This window comes from Bombus pyrosoma, linkage group LG7, assembly GCF_014825855.1.
Source record: "Bombus pyrosoma isolate SC7728 linkage group LG7, ASM1482585v1, whole genome shotgun sequence".
In the NCBI taxonomy this organism is placed as follows: domain Eukaryota; kingdom Metazoa; phylum Arthropoda; class Insecta; order Hymenoptera; family Apidae; genus Bombus; species Bombus pyrosoma.
In genome coordinates this window covers 6,703,601-6,717,344 of record NC_057776.1, presented here as the reverse complement: position 1 = coordinate 6,717,344, position 13,744 = coordinate 6,703,601, and the positions used below count along the sequence as shown (strand labels likewise).

Sequence of the window (13,744 nt, the reverse complement as noted above, 5' to 3'; positions counted from 1 at the left end):
ACGAATATGCACGAGGTGTAAACGAAGTCACTCAATGACGCCGTTGACAGGCCATCTTTGGCCCGTGGTTCATGTTGTTCTCATTTCTGCAATACATTTTTGTCTAAGGAAAAAGCTTATCCCTCTATTTTTTGTTATTGTTATCTGATAAACGAAAAAGATTTTTATTCAGCAATTTTAATGTTAAATTCAAATATTATCTATCTATCATAATAACTTCCTTTTATAGTAACTATACCTACCTATCATATCGTAGACTTTTTTCACACGAAGTTATATTTAGATTAATAAGACCTATCATAATAATTAGACAGTCCATTTCTAGCGCATATACATGTATGTCCATAATGGGTGATGATTCCTGATCTGTAAGGAACATATACATAATTTTACATATTTTTAATTCCATATATGTTCTTCAAAATCCTGCATAGTGGAATAAAATAAAAAACCTTGTTACTAAATTCAAAAGTAATGGGAAGAATAAAGAGTAATGACTTTCAATGTAAGTTCAAGGATAGTCGGATTTTTCTACGAAATGCCGTATGTACGTGGATTTTTAAAATTGCGATCCAAAGAATTCGAGAGACTGCATTATCTCAAAGCTCCTTGCTATCGAAGCGTTCATAAAAAGAGAAGAAGTAACAGAGAGAGGATACGAATTTAAAGAAGGGTGAGTGAAGAATAAAGAAAGACAAGGAATACAAGAGGAAGGGGTTCGCTCTAAAATAATAAACTGCTCGATGCGATCCGAGGCTAGACGAAGTCGGAACAAACGTTCCGCAACTTACACTACATAGATTAGAAAACAAAAAGTTCAACCATAAATTGTCGATAATAAAAAGGAATCTTATTGTTTACAATAAATTATCTTCGCTAATACCATTGCTTCTTAGATTTATTTCTTTTGTAATTCTCAATTCTCCCTTTTCAATGATTTTTGTAAATTTATGCAATAATTATTTCTATGGACATATATATAAAGACTATATAAATTTCAGATAATAAAAAATAAAATATTAATTATCAAACAATCAAATAATAAAATATTGCTTAAGTAATAGAATGAATAAGATCAAATATCCAAGGAACAATAACATTTAGGACAAATTTAAACCTTAGTACGTTTACACTTAGAATTCACTATTCTATCGAATTTGAGCATAAAAATCATACTATTTAAAAGAACAAGGTTAAATTTTCTCTGTTCTAAATTCTCTCAACTTCTTATTATATATTATATATTATATATATTATATATTATTATATATATTATATATATATTATATATTATATATGTATTATATATATATAATATACTATATTATGTATTACTTTAAACCTTACAGCTTTTATAAGTAATACTAGATATATATATATATATATATATATTTAGTATAAATAATAATAAATAACAAAATTTTATTTATTACTTGAAATAACGAGGATATTTCAAATAGACAGAGCTGGTGGGATATTCTGTATGTTCATTTTGGTGAGCATGAATAGACTAGGGGAATATTGGTAATATTTTGTCCTATAAAAATAAAAATATTTGCATTTCTTGTGTTTTATATTAATATTATACATTTTGTTATTATCTATAAATGTATTTAATTTTTGTCCATTTTTAAATATATGATAAATATCTGTATATCATATGAAAAGCATTAATAGCCAAAAATCCTAATAATTATTAATTGGGGTTACATTGAAATTTAAATTTGTTTCTTTTTTAACGCTTAATTCGTTTGCTCTCTTACCTCCTACTTATCTTGATAATTAAATTAATCCCCTTAATGATTATTTTAATATTGTAATTAAATATATAAAATTATAAATTATTTTAAACTGAAACCTTGAAATTTCTAAAACAACAAATTTGTATTCGTACGGTGATGCGTAACGCTTCAAATGCCATCTACAGCACTCGGATCTCGTACAGTCATTTTAAAAATTTCTTGAATTGCAGCTATGATATTTTAGCGTAGAAAATGAACATTCTTTAAAGTGTTGTAATTGTTCTCTAATAAGAATTGGTGTTATGGAATATGGTATATTTTACAATTATTTTAAGCTAATCTACGATAGAAATAATTGATACTTAGAAATTTTTGTTAGATATTTTATATAGCAGAATGTCGCACATGCGCATTAGAGTATTATAAAGACGTCACTACGTCACCAACAGGTCAGAAAGCGGTAGTAGACAGCCGGCTACTTTGTTCGGAAATACTGCCAAATCTATATTTTGTTTACTAATATTAAACTAATAATGGAGGAGATATTACTAAAGTTACTTGTAGCGGATAACACATCTATTCAGCAGGTATATTTAGTGAAATGACGTGTAATAAAAAAAGGAAACTTTGTAATGTTCGAAACACGTGTTCGCTTCTATTGCTAACCATTTAAAGCAGAAGACCGAGTTTATTTTATTTAATCTATATTTAATATTTTAACAAAAATAACTACTTCTGTCTTATAAATCATTTTACACAAGTGACCATGCATTTTATTTCTTATGTCTTCATTTTTCTTGCTATCATTACTGTTTTAATATGCATGTCATGTACTCCTTCAGTTTCTTTATTAAATAAGGATGAGCATACACTTTGCTAATTGGTATATTTTTCAAAGTCATTAATAGCTACATCACATAAGTAGATATATAAGATAATATATTGATACAATATTTGCAGGGAACTGCAGAACTTAGAGAAGCTTTCAAGAAGCCAGAAAGTATACCAGCATTATGTCAACTTATTGTATCATCAACAAATTTACAGGTTTTTATTTTTAGTTCCTACAAATGTTTTATTTCTGCCATATTTCATAACAAAAAATTATCTATGTTTAGATCAGACAATATGCAGCTATATTGCTAAGAAAGCGTTACGCTAAGGGGAAACATTGGTTGAAATTACCACAACATATACGCAATGAATTTAAGACAGTAATTTTGCAGGTAAGAAACTATTATTTTGAAACTATATTATTTTAATGAAAACAAATATAATTTTTTTATTTTTTAGGCATTAGTTAATGAACCAGAAAAAATGGTAAAGAATGCGATTGCACAGTTGATAGGCACAATTGTAAAACATGAATTGCCTAATAATGGATGGCCAGAAGTTTTGCAATTTGTACAGCAACTGATTACTAGTGAAAATTTAATGAATAAAGAAGTATGAAATGATAATAATTACTTTATATATTGTAAGATCGTTGTAATATATAATTTTGTTACAGTTGGGAACATATACCTTGTCAATTATGATTGAAATTGCACCTGATGCCTATCTTACACATGCTGCATCACTCGCAATTCTTTTGGGACAAACATTAAATAGTTTACAAGATTTAGGAAATCCTGTAGCATATTATATTTTAAAAATAATGCAGAGTCTTGTTCCCTTAGTTGAAGGCAATCAAATGGTGAGTTGTATATATAATGATTATATATTGACTGAAAGTATAGAAAATTATATCTAATGACAAACAATTTCTATAGATGGTAAATGCTTATCATCAAATGATGCCACAAATAATGACCACAATTCAATCTCTTACTACTTCTCATGAAGATAAAGCTATTCAATGTTTTGAATTATTAGATGAATTATGTGAAAATGCAATTGCTGTGATAGCACCACATGTCAAAGCTCTTGTTACTATGTGCCTTGTTATTGCTGGTAACAAAGCATTAGATGATGCCCTCAGAGTTAAAGCAGTTGGTTTTATTGGTTGGTTAGCTAGAACAAAAAAGAAAGCCATAATCAAACATAAACTTGTTGAACCAATTTTAGGTAAAATGTGTTTACATTGTAAACAAACATTTTTGCTTGTATGATAATATATATTTTGTGAATTCAATTTTATAGATATGCTATTTAATCTTATGTCCACACGACCTGAGGATGACAATGATGAGGTTTACTTCACTGGTGATAATGAAAACAATACTCCTGTAACATATGCTACTCAAACTTTAGATTTACTTGCACTTCATTTACCCCCAGAGAAGTTAATTCCACAACTGGTATGACTTAAAATATTTGTAACAATTTTTTGTTTCGTAAAATATATCTAATATTTTATTCTTATATTATTTTTATAGTTGCAATACATAGAACCTAGCCTGCAAGGTACAGATGTATATGCAAAGAAAGCATCATACTTAGCAATGGCGGTATTAGCGGAAGGTTGTTCAGAATATATACGCACTAAATATCTCGAATCCTTCTTACGTTGCACTTGTCAAGGAATTAGTGATCCCATTCCGGTAGTGCGTAATGCTGCACTCTTTGCCCTTGGGCAGTTTTCCGAACATTTACAGCCAAATATTTCTCAATACTCATCCGAATTATTACCAGTATTATTTGAATATCTTGGTCAAATATGTGCGCATATTAAGCAAGAAAAGAAAGAACCACCTTCGGTTGATCGTATGTTTTATGCATTGGAAATGTTTTGTGAAAATTTGAATGAAAGTCTTTTACCGTATTTACCAACTTTAATGGAAAGACTCTTTGAAATTTTGAGTGCGGATACTCCAGTTCACGTTACAGAACTTGCTCTGAGCGCCATAGGTTCAGCTGCTATGGCGAGTAAAGAGCACATGCTGCCATATTTTGAAAAAATCATTACTATTCTCGATGGTTATCTTTCAGAAAAACAAATAGAAGAAACTATGTGTCTTCAAGTGCAAGCAGTTGGTATGAATAAGAACATTTAAACTTCATGTAATTTTTATCAATGATATTAATATTTAATTGATATTGTAGATACCCTTGGAGTAATCGCAAGAACAATAGGCGATAAAAATTTTGCACCTTTGGCTGGTAGGTCTCTTAACTTTGGATTGAAGTTATTGAAAGAAACAGAAGATCCGGATTTGAAAAAGTCAATTTATGGATTGTTTGCATCAATTAGTACGATAATGAAAAAAGAAATAGCAGGTGCTTTACCAGAAATCATTGAGTACATGATTACAAGCATACAAAGTTCAGAAGGCATAGTGGTATGCAAGCAAATTGTGAAATATGTATATATAAGGAAAAACAAGTTAATTATATTCATACTTATATTGTTCTATTTTTGACAGCCTCATTTTAAGGAGGACGAAACTTCTGCCTTCCCGGTTTATGATGACCTTAGTGAAAATGAAAATGAAAATGATGAAGAAGATATTGAAAACACAGATAATGAAGAAGATGATGATGACGACGATGTGGCGGGTTATAGTGTTGAGAATGCATACATTGAAGAAAAGGAAGAAGCAATTCTAGCCCTAAAAGAAATTGCGGAAAATACAGGGTAAAATATTTAATATTTTCTCATATTTGATCGTATATTTTTTTCTAATAGTTTCATATTTTTTGTTTTAGAGAAGCGTTTCTGCCATATCTCGAAAAATCTTTTGAGGAAACATTCAAATTAATCAATTATCCACAAGAAGATATTCGTAAAGCTGTCATTGATGCCATTCTACAGTTTTGTTTTAGTTTTTCAGATATTAATACTAACGAAGGAAAACAAGCATTATTAAAAGCCCTCTCTGTATTTATTCCAAAATTGTCTGAATTGATAAGGTTGGGTGATGAACGAACAGTAGCTATTAGTGGCTTAGATGCTTATGCAGAACTTCTGAAAGAAATAAAATCAGATGTTCTTATCGGAGAAGGTCATAAAGAGGCTATTATGAATTGTGTCACTGATGTCATGTTAGGTAAAGACTCAATGTAGATTTTTTTGTTATTTCAACTATACAAAGAAAATTGTTTTTGACAGGAAAAACGGAATGTCAAGATCAAGAAGAAGCAGAAGACTTAGATATTGAAGCTGAACAGGATGAATTATTAGTTGAATGTGCGGGTGACGTATTTTGTAATTTTGGAAAAGTAATCCCACCAGAAGATTTTGGGCATTATTTCCAAGCTGTGTTGCCAATGCTCTTAGAAAGATTGGTACATGGCTCTTTCTATTTTCAGTTATGCACTTATTAATATCAATTGTTATGTCAATTTAAAAATTAAACAATCTTTTCAGAAAAAAAACAAATCAGAAGCTCAAAGATCTTTTGCAGTTGGTACAATTTCAGAATGTTTTACAGCCCTTAAACAACAAACATCTAATTTCATACATATCCTGCTTCCTACATTTTTGAAACTTGTAGATGATCCAAACGCTGAAGTTCGAAATAACGCAATATATGGAATTGGCGAACTTGCATTGCATAGCAATTCTTATATGTATCCTTCTAATATATCTTATCTAATTATCTAATATATCATTATTATAATATTTTATACAATTTTCTTTTTTTCTTAACAACAATTTAATAGGCATTTTCCCGATATTTTAACAGTTTTGTCAAATGCGATTTATAAAGAATCACATGCAGGAGTACGTGATAATATAGTTGGAGCAATTGCACGGCTTATCATCGTTAATTATATGAACGTGCCACTTGATCAAGTATTTCCAATTTTTGTTAAGCAGTTGCCACTAAAAGAAGATTTTGAAGAAAATAAGGCGGTTTTTAGAAGTATATTAACGTTATATCAAGCTGGTCATCCCATTTTACGATCATACATGGAAGTATTACTCAAAGTTGCAGTCAGTGTATTACATGAAAATAGAACTACAGATGATGGTATGCTATGCTATGTTTTCTTATTATTTTACGCAGTAAAATATTATGAAATTATTGTAATACATATTAAATTATGTTATATTTGTTTTTCATGCAGAAGCGAAAAATACTGTTATGGAGTTCGTTAAATCTGCCCAGCGGGACTTTCCAGATGAATGGAATTCTGTACTTGCCGAACTTTCAGCGGAAGTTGCCACGAACATTCAGTACATATTTTCTTAGGTTCCAATATGGATTCGAAAACTATTGTTTTTGATTGTTTCGGATTGTAACAAACATTCAGACTGATAGATGAAGACATTTGCGTCTCAACGGAAGTGATATGCGCCATATATCTCATGTTTTTAAGTTATATCTAATGAATTGAAGATTTCAATACTAGTTATACTAGTTAACAATTTTATATACATCCATACAGTGTCTATTATTTATAAACATCATAATTATGGAAATTATATTTCTTTTTATATAATATCAAACAGTCAATAAGTGCAATTAATCACATCAATAGTAACAGTATACTATTAAAGCTTTTGGTGCTCATATTTTGTAATACTGTATGATTTTACAGAAAAATACACCTAGTATGGAAATACTTTTTCCTTTTTCTAGACAACATATATTAAATTCTAGTCTACACAATTTTTTTTCTTTCTTAATTTCTTTTTTATAAATACAAGCAGACTTATTGAATAATAAGTATTAAATTTCACAAATTAACTTGATATAAAAATATAATCAGACTAATTACTAATTAAAAGAATTAATTTATTGCACATCTACTTGTTGAAAACTAAGTTTTAAAGCTGTTATATATACCTAGAAACGAACCATTTGTTATTACGTTCTGTGTTTGTTTCTAATCAAAAGTGGTGCGTATAACATGAAGCATTATGTGTACACATTGAACACAAATGTATCATTTGACAAATAAAATTGTTGCACTACATTGGTTTTACAAACAGCTTTTGTATTTTTTTATTATATAATTATTAAACTATATAAATTTCCATTTAATTTTATCGAAGTTCATATTTATTAAAGAGTTAAAAATTTCTTCGATATTGCTATTATGAGTCATTAACAGAGGACAGAAGATTTATTGCGCTGTTTATTTAGGCAAACATAAGATTATATATGCTTATTATGTTTGTACTACTACAATTGGTCGAAATATTTTACTATTGTGAATAACTTTATATTGATTTAATTTAATTAAAAATATATAAATATAGCGAATGAGCGTTGCAATCAGTAACGTATATTGTCAAAATTATAGTAGACGTTGAATTTATCACATTATTAATACTTTATTTAAGAGTACGAGATAACTTAACGAGCCATTGTACCCTCATAAAATTATCAAATATTCGTCTTGTTAATTTATCACATACTATTTCAATGTATAAAAAGTATAAGATATAATTATGGTATATTTGTGCAAAGATTAGGGAGAGAATCATGTTAATGGCGAATTATTAGCATTTCAATGTTCACCACTGTATAGTGTTAAGAGGAAAAAAGTTTGTATGTATATGTTTGTTTGTATATTATATTGATTATACATATGTACATTATGATATATGCATTAAATTAATACTTGTGTGGGAAATATGAGTACGAAATCCTAAACGGAATTGTAACCGCGAAAGAAATGAATGGCAATTTTTAATTGGATAAAAATTTATGTTTCTTAACAACATGAACTATAATCGAATTTTTTTAATTATAATCTTTCTCTTCCGTTTAAAAAATTCTCTAAATCGTCAGTGTTATTACTTAATTTTTTTATATAAAAAGTACACAATTACAAATCAAAGGTTTAGGAATCTAATAGAGATTGTTGTTATTGACGAAATAGGTTTGTCAGAAATCGAAGTAGGAAACTTGATTACCTATGGATTAATAGCACAGATAGAAATTGATAGAAATGTTGGAATACAATTCACAGTTATATACATGTGCTTCAAAATTAAAATATTCTACGATGACGCCCATCTTCTTCAAAAATAGCCTACTGGAGAAACTAGAATATACAATTTTTTGCATATTCATTAAACAAAAATATCACTTTTACGTACGTATATAGATATGTATATCTATGTTTAATGATACGTGTACGATTGCATAGACAAACATTACATGAGTTGCATCATAATGCAGGTATCTTATTTTTTATTATTTACTTATTATTTATTCATTCTTTTAATTTTTATCTATTTATTACATTCTGTTTTTATTAGTAGATATTTTATATATAAAAAACACAATATATATATATAACAAAATAATTTCAATAATGAGTAAATATATATCCCAATACTTATCCCAAGAAGCAAAAATATATCATTATCGATCAAATTGATTTGTACATGATCAAAATGATCGCTAAAACGAGAATCGATACGATTCCTAAAAGAAAAATCGAAACAATCCATAAAATGAGAATCGAAACGATCCCTCAAACGAGAATCGAAATTGAAACATAAAACATATAATCGAAAACAAAAATAAGTGTACAAATAGTGGAAATAGATATCAATGATGTTTTGTTAAATGTTTTGTTTGTTTACACAAAAATGTAAATATTAATTTAAATTATTTACTAAATAATCTACGTACTATGACGGCATATAATAGATAAATTTTAGGTATGTATAACAATAGCACTAGTTTCATTAAACTTCATTGATACTTACTTTCACCATCTGTGCATTTATTTTTGTCTCCGACTGTATTTCCTATAAAGGGTGCAACTCGTTTTGAGAAAGTGTTCCATATATTGTCATAACGATTTTCGCGATCAGATGATGTCTCGTTTTTATATATCAGTTTGACACACAAACTTGTCGAACGACGACCTTCGTGTAGCGAGACGACGGAAGTCATAAAGTGTTATCGAGGTTCTTTTCATGCCATTGAGCCGAGTGTGTTAGTCATCGATGAATTGACTGTGTGCGTACCCACAGGTATACGCACCTACGTACACGGTGTATTAAAATTCTGATATACCTTTGTTGATTTGTATATGTACATCATAAGCCAAAGTGGTTAACTTCACTGTTTGAAATTTTTGAAATTTTAATACCAAAGCACTAGATTGATATTTATCTCATATAATTTCATCAATTTTTATATTTTTTGTTTTTGGTGTGTCAACCTGTTTGGCAAAATGAGCATATATGTTATGCACATGTACAAACTTTCCATAAATGTTATCCTTTTCTTGAATGTAGAATTTCTTAAATTCAGACTAATTCTAACGATGTTTCTCGTGTTTAGAAAGCATAAGAATGCCCGCTATGCCAGTTGCGTAAGCGTAGATTTCGTTCGCGATACAATGCATCGATGAACGGGCGGGAAGAATTTTCAGAAGCAGATATTCAAAATTGAAATATCGATTGGTCTACAAATAACTAAACTCCGATATCATCATCTATTTATATGTACGCTAAAATATTCGATCTGTACTCAAATCCCGACTTATTGATCGAAAACAGACAAATTCATACTTCATACAAAATGCAATCTTTTAAACTGGAATTTTTAAATTTCAATGATTTCATGAGAAATCTTGTAATGAATCAATATTCTCATTCCTACGATGGACCATACATATATAATATATAATAAATTCATATATAATAAATATACAAGCTTCGCAGAAGTCGAACTAATCAACTTCATCTTTTCTAAGTTTCTCAATTTGACTACCTAGATACGTGATTAATATTGTACGACCGATTATAATAATACGACCCGAAGAAACAAATTATGTATTTCCATGAGCTTATTTATCGTAGGGAAGTGGCGTAAATAAGCATAAATTCTTATCTTTGTACTTGTCAATTTATGGAGTTAATTAATATGACTTTTGGGCAACTCATATAAGAAATAGATCGTAAAGGAACGTATTGTAAGGAGTAATTAACAATAAGGCGTCGAAGTAGATACATAAATCCGGAGAGTACTGAAATTCTTGGACACCTTATACGTGCACGCATATCGAGTGCTTGATGCTGGTTTGTGTCCTTGGCTTCTCCACCATGACTCGAATCGAAAAGGAGTCGTAGGTGTACGACCCATGTCCGTGGCCCGACTGTGTACCTGCCGAGCTTGCCATGCTTCATGGAGATATCGCTAGTGGAAAGTTTCGTCAGACGAAAGTGGCTTATTGCGCGCGGCGGCTCAACGCGGTTAAATCGTGTGATCCACCGATGAATTGTCCGAGCAACGTGTCTAAATAGTGGAAACGTGTACATCGTCTGCTACTATACTGGATAGTTTGGCGGAAATTAGAATCATAGGGAGATATCGTTCTAATAATATTGGTAAGTGATCATCGATCATGTTAATCTTATTACTTATTACTTAAATATAAAAGAAAAACTGTCATAATACTCTAGTAATTATTCTGAAGGTCCGTGCATATTCAAACTATTTATCTCTAATTTATTAGGGTTGTAGAATATTTCGTTAGATGTATTGGTGCCATACTTGATCATCGTGCACACTTCTTTCTTTCATTACGCATCTTATCTACGGAGCTTTACATTCTATTTTGCACATCATTGCACATCATATTGGTGTAAATATTTGCACATGAATAAAGGATCCTCAACAATGCAGTTTCATCGGTTATCGATGCTCGATTCTCTTGAATTACAGGATGAACAAACGAACTGATTATCTTCACGGATGGTGTCGTAACAGCTTTTTATCCTGTCATAAAATTACAAAGAGATAGGCACCGTTCTTTTTTTTAACACTGTAATTACAAACTGAGATCAATAGCATGACTCAGTCGATTGCTCGATTATCCGGCTAATAATCTAACAATAGTCGATGTTTCTGACAAAAGTATGATCGATGAAAGATCAGAGTCTACACGATCACTAACTTCGCTTTTTCGCAATTATTATGCAGATTCTGTTCGAAAAGGAGGATTAAGTAGCTATGCTTATAAATCATTATAAAAAATATATTTGTACACAATATTTTATGTTAGATTATATGTATTTGGTGATTACCTGTATGAAATATTGGAGCTCTTTAAGCATCGAATGCTTACCCACTAATGAAGTCATTTGAGCAAATAATTTCCTAGCTGTCTTGAACGGTATAATAATCGATTCGTTCCTTCGTGGTTTATTTGTTAGTGCGGAAAATATCCTGCTTGCCTAACAAACTAATTGTATCCTTTCTTCTACCATCATTTATTTAATGAATCGATTGGATTTGGTCGTTGAAACGACCCGAAGGGCTACGTGAAGCGTCCATGGCTTCGCTCACATGCGAAGGAGCGAGAGCAGGATGTAATTAAGACACGACGATTAAAAGACGTCTGATGGTCTGACTCGTTGTAGACGCGGTGGGAGGTCGTCGAGTTTTTGAATCAGCATGCATGATTTGCAATTCTTCGCACGTATATGAGTAGATCTGTTATATCTGCATTTAAAGACTTTTGTACAAGTCTAGACATTAATCATTATCGTTTTAATAACGATACTTACGCTCCATAATTGCTATTTTTATCAAGTATATTACATAGTTTGTATTAATCAATTAATAATTAATAATTAAACAATATTTCCAAGTGTAAATTTTTATTAGGGATTTAGAGGCTGAATATTTTCAATTGTAGTTGAAAGTTTTAATATATTTTAAAGTATTATGATACTTTAAATATTCTTATGGCTAGTATTTTTAGTGTCTTCATTCATCTCTTTGCAGCCTCGAAAATCACAAATTTGTTAGTCAAGATTATATATACATATTCTGTATTTACCTTTGCAAGTAGTTTAAAATAAGACTGTGTCATTTCTTAAATGACTCGATGCAAATTAGAATACACGTATTCACACTTATCGGTAGGAGTTTAATTCATAGATGCATGCATTATTTCCGGCAGCAAGGAATATTCAAGCGTGAGGTAACAAACGCAATGACTGAACTGTTCCTTGCAAATATCATTTTCGCGCTAATAAGTATATACTAATACGAGATGAATCGATTCTATCTATAAAATTTATTGTTAAATAATTTTTTCTCTTCTTTCTGCAGATTGACGAATATTACAATAGATTTAAGATTATCAGTGAATCTGTTGAAGAATAGTTTTAAAATGTCGTTGAAGTAGGGAAATTATGTATTACACGATAGAAGAAAATAAACATAGAACTTCGCATCAGTTGCGTACCTCTGTACAAAACCTGCGTCACAATCAGGTGATCAAGTTCTCAGTATATATGTATACCAGGAGACTACCGGATTATCGACCGAGGATCGAGATCGATCAAGGATAAATGATAATATGGAAGGAGTCTCGATGAAACTCGAGCTCGATAAAATTTCGAAAGGATCTTTCATTCTTCCTAATCACGAGTCGCTTCTAATGAAGATGCATCGAGCGTGAATCTGACAGAGAAAGTTGCCTATCACGATAATGGATACCATTAAAGCTCACACATGTCTATGTTACTCTTCTCAATCTTTCTTGCGTCTAATTCACGTGCACTCTACGTTTACGCTTATTTAAAATAGCACTGTATGATCCATGATATTTCACTAACAATCTCTTTGTTAAACGGCCTTACATTCTTACAAAGACACTCACACGAATCTATCATTTTATTTTCAGTGGTGAACGATCGCCGGACAAGCACATGTGAATTATAAACGACGAACGTAGGAGGTTTCGCGGAATCGAAAGGAACCCGACTAACGAATCCGGCGAACATCGGTCGTGCGGCTTAAAAGGACAAACCGACGGAATGAAATCACGAGTGTGATCTCGGACAACGGACAAGTGGCTTTATCGCTTTGGCAGCGAGGCATCACGTGCTCGTATGCGCCTCTGAAAGGCTGAAAGCTCGGAAAAGCGTGACCACGCGTTCGTTAAACGTCCACGAAGTCGAAGAGGGAAATGCTATAGACAGAGAAGGGAAGGCAGCGTTTAGAGTGGCCCATTTCCCTTATCACGATAAAACGACATAGCTGTATAACGCGGTAGTACTTTAGAGGCGACACGAATAGCACGATAGAACACGAAGCACACGGCCAGTGAGCCGAGAGTCGATTCAGGGT

General features: G+C 30.8%; 2 protein-coding genes across 3 annotated transcripts; one reads left to right on the top strand and one right to left on the bottom strand.

Annotated features, from left to right (window-relative positions):
- Positions 1-22: 22 nt before the first annotated feature.
- On the bottom strand, positions 23-13,736 carry LOC122569809. The gene is made up of 3 exons (XM_043731411.1): positions 13,275-13,736; positions 243-366; positions 23-86 (listed from the first exon to the last, which is right to left on the bottom strand). The coding sequence occupies exons 1-3, from the start codon at positions 13,396-13,398 to the stop codon at positions 32-34; spliced, it is 303 nt and encodes a 100-aa protein (XP_043587346.1). The 5' UTR covers positions 13,399-13,736; the 3' UTR covers positions 23-31.
- LOC122569804 (importin-4-like) lies at positions 2,169-8,270 on the top strand. 2 transcript variants are annotated; one of them, XM_043731403.1, is made up of 15 exons: positions 2,169-2,329; positions 2,703-2,789; positions 2,861-2,968; positions 3,036-3,188; positions 3,253-3,438; positions 3,515-3,809; positions 3,885-4,042; positions 4,121-4,718; positions 4,788-5,023; positions 5,108-5,319; positions 5,391-5,731; positions 5,794-5,969; positions 6,052-6,254; positions 6,348-6,658; positions 6,756-8,270. In XM_043731403.1, exons 1-15 carry the CDS (start codon positions 2,276-2,278, stop codon positions 6,878-6,880), a joined length of 3,243 nt encoding a protein of 1,080 aa, XP_043587338.1. In that variant the 5' UTR covers positions 2,169-2,275; the 3' UTR covers positions 6,881-8,270. The 2 variants fall into 2 exon arrangements, with proteins under 2 accessions (XP_043587338.1, XP_043587339.1); XM_043731404.1 differs by lacking the exon at positions 2,169-2,329 and adding an exon at positions 2,387-2,625.
- Positions 13,737-13,744: the final 8 nt, after the last annotated feature.